At 60.5% G+C, this 8,151-nt stretch overlaps 1 protein-coding gene across 1 annotated transcript; it reads right to left on the bottom strand.

Moving 5' to 3' along the window:
- Positions 1 to 1,821: 1,821 nt before the first annotated feature.
- On the bottom strand, positions 1,822 to 7,658 carry AQP8 (aquaporin 8). The gene is made up of 5 exons (XM_009286622.1): positions 7,402 to 7,658; positions 4,874 to 5,000; positions 3,754 to 3,968; positions 2,248 to 2,382; positions 1,822 to 1,864 (listed from the first exon to the last, which is right to left on the bottom strand). Exons 1-5 carry the CDS (start codon positions 7,656 to 7,658, stop codon positions 1,822 to 1,824), a joined length of 777 nt encoding a protein of 258 aa, XP_009284897.1.
- Positions 7,659 to 8,151: the final 493 nt, after the last annotated feature.

Raw genomic sequence — 8,151 nt, 5'->3', positions numbered from 1 at the left:
TGCTTTGCTCAGGGGTTTCCCCCAGACCCGCTGGCAGCCGGAGCCCTGCACACCGGTCCTGGCCCTGGGAGGATGCTATTGCTCCCGCTCACAGCATCCTGGCCCTTTCCCACTCCCGTCTCCCCCTGCCCTCCAGCCCCATTTTTGGACTGGTGCCCCGGTGCTGGGCTGGGCAGAGTGGGCAGCCCTGCTGCAGAGGGCACAGTTCTCCCAGCACAGCCCCTTCCCCAGGGCCAGCCCAGTGTGGCACCTCAGAGCCACACGTGTAGGAGCTGGCAAAGCAACAGACATTTCCCAAGTCAAAAGTCTGCAAAATCAGGAGTGACTCAACCCAGGTAACCTGAGGGGTTCCCTGCTGGGGCTGGGAGTACTCTCAATGACATTTGTGTGCCGGTTTACCACCCAACAAGCCCTCTGAGCGGTGGGGACAGGGTTGCTGTGAATGCCCCCCCATGGGGGAGGCTGGGGAGTCCGCACGATGAGTCAGGGCAGAGCTGCTGTAGGGGACGGCTACCCGGCTGACGTAAAGCTGCTGCGCTGGCTCCTCTCCCCCTGCCCACACAGCTCCATCACTCTCTTTCTGCCGACTCCTCCTGCTTATGGCAGCAGCTCCCCCCAAGGCAGCCCCCCCCCCCCCCCCCCCCCCCAGCACTCATCCTCTGGCAAGGGAGGGACAGACCCACCCTGAGCTCTCAGATGGTGCTTCACCCCCTGGCCCTCCTGATGCTGAGAGGGGCCAGAAATCGGACTGCCACCAAAGCTCCCTTCTCCCAACACCCTCCTACGTGGCAGCCTCTGTGGGGCAGGCCACAGGCAAGAGCCACTTGGCATCATCCTGGACCCACGCGAGGGACAGGAGACGACCCACGGCACAAGCTGGAGGACGGGCTCCCATGGAGGAGCATCCTGCAGTGCTGGAGCATGGGCTCCTCGCGGGCTGGATGTTGAGGAGGGAGCTGGTGGAGAGAGAGCAGAGGTGCTTGAATGGGAGATAAATGCGGGAGCCGGCACAGGGCAGAGCACGGAGCCTCACAGCACCCACCGCCGTGTTCAGGGCTGGGGAGCTCCCGCAGGTGTGTGCCAGGGCAGAGGGAGCTAGCTGCATCGGGCCTCAGAATTAATATTGTCATGAAGAAGTTAGAAAGCGATTAGTGTCAGCGCTGGCGAACCATGCCGCACAGTCCCCAGGCACGGCTGCTTGACTCAGCTTCTCGCCACCTTAGCAGGATTACAGCAGACTCCTCACAGGGCATTCGGCAACCGGCAGCTCTCACTGCCTGCCCCGGGGAGCTGGAGAGGCTCCTGGAGAGCAGCCCAGCACCGGGCTGCCGGCCACAGCCACACACACCGGAGGACCCCCTGAGCGTGGAGCAGCGCTGCCCACCCCAGAGGGCCCAGGGCTCCCTGGCACCACAGACACCCAAGCACAGGGTGTCCGTCCCCTGGTGGGACGGACGCTGTTCACGACTGATGCTGGGGGAGGCTGGGATCTTGTGGGCACTGGTGTGGATCAGAGGATGCTTCTGGCGAGCTGGTCCCACAGCCATGGCAGGGGCTGGCAGAGCCCTGGGGACCGGGGTGGGAGCGGTGCTGCCCGGCCCTGCCACCAGCACAGGGCTGCCTGGTTCGGCTGGGCTGCTTTCCATTGTCCCTGCAGTGTCAAGTGAACCATCTCCTGAGCACGGGCTGCCTGGGAGACGCAGAGGGGAGGTGGGATGGTGAGGAACAGGGGCAGGGGGCTTCATGCTGGCTGTGCTGAGCCGCACCGGCTGCCCATGGCAGGTCAGCGACGACGGCACGCATGCAGCCCCATGCCCGGCATCACTTCAGGAGCAGGCGGGTGGTCCGGTCACCGATCAGGAGCCTTTGGGGAGGTAAAAGAGAGAAACTCAGGGTTAGCGTTTTTGCCATTGCAAACATGCAACAGAAACCCAGCGACAGCAACAGCCCAGCACCAGCCTAAGCCTGGATTTGCCCCACAAGAAGACACGGATGGAGCAAATACGTGGATTTGGAGACAGGTTGGATCTTTGCTGTTGCCCTGTCCTCATGGGAAGGAGAAAGGAAAGGAGTCTCCAACCCTTGGACATCTCTCTGGAAAAGCATCTGCTTGCAGCCTTGACCCAGGGAGCAGGGAAGCAGCCCGGGCAGCATGCAGGGCAGAGTCCCCTGGGAGGCGGCAGGGTGGGAAAGGGGGGGGTCAGCCTGCGCGTCTCCGCTCTCCTTACCGCCGCGGGCATCACGTACCTCACCAGCACGCTGACAAGGAGGGCAGCGACCATGGGCCCTACCCAGTACACCCAGTGATAGTCCCAGTAGTTTGCTACCAGAGCTGGCCCGAAGGCTCTGGCAGGATTCATGCAGGCTCCGGACACGCCACCTCTGAAAGAGGAACAAACTGGCTGCATCAGCCCTGCAGGACGTGAGACCGGCACTCGTCTTCCTCGCTGCCAGGACAGGGCAATGCACGGGGCAGGGAGGGGGTGCTGGGCGAGGGGCAGCAGCGTACCCCTCCCGGGGCTCCTTGCTGGGGGTCTGGCCCTGCTCTGGGTGGGCGGCAGGCTTGGACCACCCCGGCCCCCATCCAGGCACAGCTGCTCGGTGCCCAGGGACAGTTTGCCCTGACAGCGTAAGGAAGCCCAGACCCGAGCGGCTGCTCTGCTGCAGCACAGGGACCAGCCCGGCGCGGCTGCTCACCGGCAGGCACCTGTCTTTGCTCACGAGCGTTTGCAAGCTATCGGGGAAAACCTGGCGCGGGGTGGAAGCATGAGTGTCTATTTTGGGGCTTGCCGGGAGCCGGGCTTTTAAACAGGGAAAGCTCTGCACCACGCGTAGGTAGCAGAGCGGGGCAGGAGAGACAATAGCGTTTACAGGTTAAAGAAAACTGCAACAGATAAATATTTGCACACGAGGTTTGTGCAGTGTTTAAATAAGAGCTCTGAATCCCGCTAGAGGGGGCACTGCCTTAACTAAACAACCCATTAACATTCATAATTGCGTGCACTCGTTATCTGATTGCAGTGGCACAAGACCCAGGCTGCTCGCCTGAAATGCCTGCCTGCGCCGAGGCTGAGCTTGGCAGCGTTTCCAGCAGCCACAAGGACACACGGCGAGGAATGACTCCAGATAAACCCTCTCCTGTTTGCTCAGGGCTTCCTACAACAAACATGGCCCCTGCAGCCTTTTGGTTTTATCAGCCCATAACAGGTGCTTGTAAAGGCTGCTCTGGCTGAAGTGCCACGCGCTGGGCTTGAGCCGCCGGCCTCTCCTGCACCCGGCCGGGCTGCGCCCAGCAGCTCCCCCCAAAAATGTCAGAGGGGCCAGTGGGCTCATTCGCCAGCCTCTGCAGTGTGCTCGGCTCTCCTCAATTGCCCTGGCCGGCAGGTTCTGTGCTGTGCTGTGAGGGGGCATATCCCACCCCACCCCATCTCATCCCATCCCGCCCCATCCCATCCTACCCCATCCCAGGCACGGGCACTCTCCCCTCCCTGGTGCAGGATGCAGCAGCCGCAGCGCTGGCCAGGGAGGGAGCGGGGGAGCCCTGATGCGGGGAGCCAGTGCTTTGAGCTGCCCCCCTGGGCTCTGCTCAGCCAGCACTGCAGGGAGCTCTGAGCACCAGCTCCATCCCTGCAGACCATGGTCCCATCCTGACCCCCTGCTCGAGGCACCCTGCCCGGTGACAGCGGCTGCTGGAGTGGATGGCACTGGCTGGCCGGTGGGAACATGCACGGGGGAGAGGACTCGCAAGCTCACCCTGCCAGGATGTCGACCGTGACCGTGAGGCCGATGCAGAAAGGTGCCAGCAGCGTCTTGGTCTTCCCATTGACGGCGCCCATGCAGACCGCAAGGACCAGGAAGGTGGTCATGACGATCTCACCCACGAGGACGGAGGGGATCTGCTCGTCAGCCGTGATGCTGCTGAAGGCTCCTCCGCTGGCGTTCACATACCGCTCGCTTGCCGCCACGGCCTGTGCGGGGGGAGCCCTGTTTGTGCCGTCCACGCTCCATATTGTGGGCTTTAACGGGCATATGTGCTCACTGTCAGGACAGCGTGGGCGGGCGTAGCATCAGGTTAAAGAGGAGCTAATCTCATCACTTTCCTCCTGAAAGCCAGCCCTAAGCGCCTGGCAAATATAAAGTCATTAGCGAAGGCTCTTAGCATCTCCCGAGATAATGAGCCAGCCACCGCTCTCTCTCCCGCCAGCCACCGCTCTCCTGGTGGGATGAGCCTCACCCAGGCACTGAGGGGTTTGCGGCGGCCAAATGGCAGCGTGCTGCTGGGTTCGGGCTGCCTGGACGCTGCGAATGGGCAGCACCAAACATAAATTAAGCTTACAGCACAGTGCCGTAAGTAGAACCGCAGGCAAACACCGTGCGTGAAAATGGCTGGAGCTGCAGAGGTACCGTGCATCATTCTGTGCCTAATTAGCGCACCATAGCAAACCTCCAGAGAACAGCTGCCATTGAGAATTAATTAGCCGGGCCTCAGAGCGCTGTGCAGAGGCGGCACCCCCACATCTGCGCGACACTGCCAGACCCGAGCCTGCGGCGGGGGGCGAGTTGTCCGAATCCTGCAGTCAGACCGTGAAAGACCTGGGAGGAGGAACTGGGCACCCTGGCCCCGAGTGCCAGACAAGCCCCATGCCCACGCAGCAAACCTGTGAGCCACACCACCCTGTGAGAAATCAGCGCTCTTAACTACATGCAGAACCGATGCACCAAGTCCTCCTCACCCTCCCCAGCACGCACACTGCTGCTGGAGACCCTGGGGCTGGGCAGCAGGTTGGGGCTGGCCAGGCCAGCTCTGGCAGAGCAGGGGGTCCCTGCACCCCAGTGTTAGCCCTGGTTAAAGAGACTCCCTGGGTGTCTGTACCTTTGCCAGGCCGGCTCCTATCATCCCTCCGCAGAGCTGGGAGACCCAGTAAGGAATAAGCATCATGATGTTCAGCTCACCGACCAGCCACACGGCCAAGGACACGGCGGGGTTGAAGTGGCCTCCACTGCAAAGGAGAGAGGAGCATCAGTGAGGGGTTCACCCCCAGCACAGAGTTCCCTCCTGGGGGCTCGAGCACTGTGCTCGCCATGGGCTGGAGCCACAAATGCTTTTTCAGTCCTTGCCGTGAGAAGTTGCTATGCACTGCAGAAGAGCAGAATCCGGCCATTTCCTTTCTCTGCAGTTACTGCTTCGAAGCAGCAGCATCTTCACACTGGATACCCAACCCCTCCTACAGTGCTGGCAGGGGCAGGAGCTGCCGTGCTGCAGTTTGAGGGACAGGGTTTGGGGCTGGGTTTCTGGAGACCCCCACATGCTTCCAGGAGCTGCCACAGCGCTGCCAGGGGAGGTGGGGGGAGAAGAGGTCTCTCCTGGCATTGCAGGGTGCTGCAGGCTGCGGAGTGCACTGCAGCCCTGCCCAAGGCCCTGGTACAGGGGGGGTTACACCGCTGCCCCCCCTCCCCCCCCACTCCCCAGAAAGAGCTTTGCCTGTGGCAGCAGCGCAGCCAGGCCACCAGCGGTCTCTGGAGCAGCTCCTCCGGGGGCAAAGACTCGGTGGGGAAAGTCATTTCCCTTTACATACTGGTGGCAGCCATCCCTGCTGCTCGGGGGAAGGAGAGGGGCTGACAGAGCTGGTACCCAGCCTGGCAGGACACACATTCTGCAGGGAGGCAGGGAACGGGACAAGCGCTGTCGGGCAGGGCTGAGGCCACCTCCCGGCCACACCAGCACTGCTGGACTCTGCTGGGATTTTCAGGGTTTATCTCCATCTCCTCGATGCAAATGCAAAGGCACACAGGTCTCCCTGCATCCCTGCGCACTGCCCACCATGGCCCCGGGAAAGGGCTGGCAGCAGCCGGCGCTCGCCTCGTTACAGGACCTAAATCATTCATCTTGAAGACCTCGTGCAAGACAAACTCAGATACCTTCTAATTAAAACAGATTACCACGGGACACGCATTAATGAACAAGTTTCATAACCAATCAGCCCTAATAATAATTGCTGGTGAAGACGATGAGTCAGAGTGTCTAGGAACTATAATTACATCTTATTCTTCAGCTGTAATTAAAGACCCATCATATGAGAGCAAGAAGTTGTGTTGTTTAGGCTAGCAGACGTCTCGGTTGGATGGGGCTCTGGCTGCAAACGCCCCCGGGAAGGGTGGGAGTCCGGGAGCTAAAGGAGGACCTGTCTGCAAATAAACCCTGGGAAGGGTGGGAGTCCGGGAGCTAAAGGAGGACCTGCCTGCAAATAAACCCTGTCCGCAGCACCCACCCACCCACCCACCCGTGGCGTGGGCTGCAGCCCAGCCAGCGAGCACTCATCCCCGGCCAGGCTCCTCTCCAGCCTCTCTGGACACAAATCTCTAAAACCTGACTTTAGGCTAAAACATCTCCCTGCCCAGGACCCTGAGCCGGCTCCTCCTGGCTTCAGAGCTAACAGGGGACCCCCGGACCCCCGAAATGCTTCTGCAGCCTCTCATCACAAAGCCCCCCCTGCACCGCTCCCCCCGCCCCCCGGCGCCCCCCCTCCCCCCCCGTGGGGTGCAGCAGGCATCCGGCTCGGCTCCGCCGGCCCACGCAGCCCGGGTCACTGAGTCCTGATTGTACAAGCCTCATCCCACGGCGTTATCCCTCTTAATCAGGCGCTGATAAATTATCAGTCAGTTTAGTCTGGACTCCAGGGCTCACACGAGAGCCCGGCTGAGCCACCCTCCCCGGCCGGGGGAGGCTTGTGTCCCAGCCCGGTGTGTCAGGGGGGACAGCCTGGAGCTACCCCATCCCTGGGCTGCGCGGAGCCAACTGGAGAGAAGGCAATGAAACTCCACAGGGACTGTTTCAGCTTCTCCCTTCAGGATAAATCTATATCTTAGCATCAAATGACACCATTTTCAACAAGCAGGTCTGTCTAAATGTTGCTTTTGAGGAATTGAAACCATTTGTAAATGTAATCTAAAATTTTCACCTGAAAATACACAGGGGAGTAGCATACTCAGGTCAAAATGTCTCGTTCTGACATCCTTTCAAAAGGAAACGTCTCAGCTTTCCAAAGGAATGCTTCTGTTTCAGCTTCGACCATTTTTATTAAAAGGGACTAAAAATAAAATGTCGCAATCAAAAGCCAGGTGAACTCCCCCAAACCCAAGGTGTTGTAGACAACCACCACCTAAGCAGCCATGCCGTTAACCGAGAGGCTCGATGGCAGCGCAGCATTGCTGCGGTCACCAATATTTACAAGAACAGGAAAGATCCTAAAGGCAGCGTGTGGGGAGGCACGAGCATCTCCTCCTGTCCACACGCAGAAACCGTGCCAGCACCGGGCAGGGACCGTGCCGACCCCAGTGAGGGGGTGCAGAGGGGGCGGTGGGGGGAGCACCCGCAGCCCCAGATGCTGGCCTCCCCATTACCTGATGTCTCCCAGGATGGCAATGGTGAGCCCCAGGGCCAGCCCGTGCGCCAGGGCGGGCTGCAGCCTCCCCGTGCCCTCCGCATCCTCGACCACGGAGAGGCAGCCGATGAAGATGAAGAGCGCGCTGCCCAGCAGCTCGGCCACGCAGGGCTGGATGTAGCGCTCGTACCAGTGAGGCTGTAGGGACTTGGACTTGGTGTCAATGCCCACCATCGCCTCCTTCGCTGAGGGGTGACCACGCTCGGCAGCGGCCATGAGCGGGGCTGGAGCAAAGCAGGCAGAGCCCTGGTGGCAGCCGGTCCCGTGGGCACGATCGAGGCGATGCTGCGGAGCAGAGGGCTTGAGAAACTGGAGACGGAGGCTGCCTGCTCAGGTCTCTGAGGGGTCCTGGTGCAGGGACGAGGACCCTCGAGGAGCACCCCGCTTGTCCCGCTGAAAGGCTGGCAGGCAGGCTCCCCTTGACCTGTATGAAGAGGTAGTGGATGGGAGGTGCTAAAAAATGGATTGGATTTGCATTGCTAAAAAAAAAAAAAAAAAAAAGGGGCAATAAAAGCTGATAGGCCAGCCCCCAGGAATATAAAAGCTCTTTATCACTGCTGTTCCTTGGTTCAAGGCTTTGGGTTTTTTTTCCCTGTGTTTTTGTTGTTGTTGTTTTAGGGTTTTCTGCCAAGACTCAGGACGTGATTCCTTTCATGTAGATACCCGGGGTGCCGGCACCTGCGTGAAGCCCAGCTGGCCTGCTTCTCTG

This window comes from Aptenodytes forsteri, unplaced genomic scaffold (genome assembly GCF_000699145.1).
Source record: "Aptenodytes forsteri isolate BGI_AS27 unplaced genomic scaffold, ASM69914v1 Scaffold55, whole genome shotgun sequence".
In the NCBI taxonomy this organism is placed as follows: domain Eukaryota; kingdom Metazoa; phylum Chordata; class Aves; order Sphenisciformes; family Spheniscidae; genus Aptenodytes; species Aptenodytes forsteri.
This window is presented reverse-complemented; position numbering and strand designations above follow the sequence as displayed.

What these genes read in the sequence shown, in the direction of transcription:
- AQP8 (XM_009286622.1), bottom strand. Translation starts at nt 7,658, where the DNA reads ATGGCCGCTGCCGAGCGTGGTCACCCCTCAGCGAAGGAGGCGATGGTG. An exon ending in TAGGAGCCGGCCTGGCAAAG is followed by an intron (nt 3,969 to 4,873) that starts GTACAGACACCC and finishes CCCCCCGCACAG; the next exon opens with GCCGTGGCGGCAAGCGAGCG. An exon ending in ACGGTCGACATCCTGGCAGG is followed by an intron (nt 2,383 to 3,753) that starts GTGAGCTTGCGA and finishes TTCCTCTTTCAG; the next exon opens with AGGTGGCGTGTCCGGAGCCT.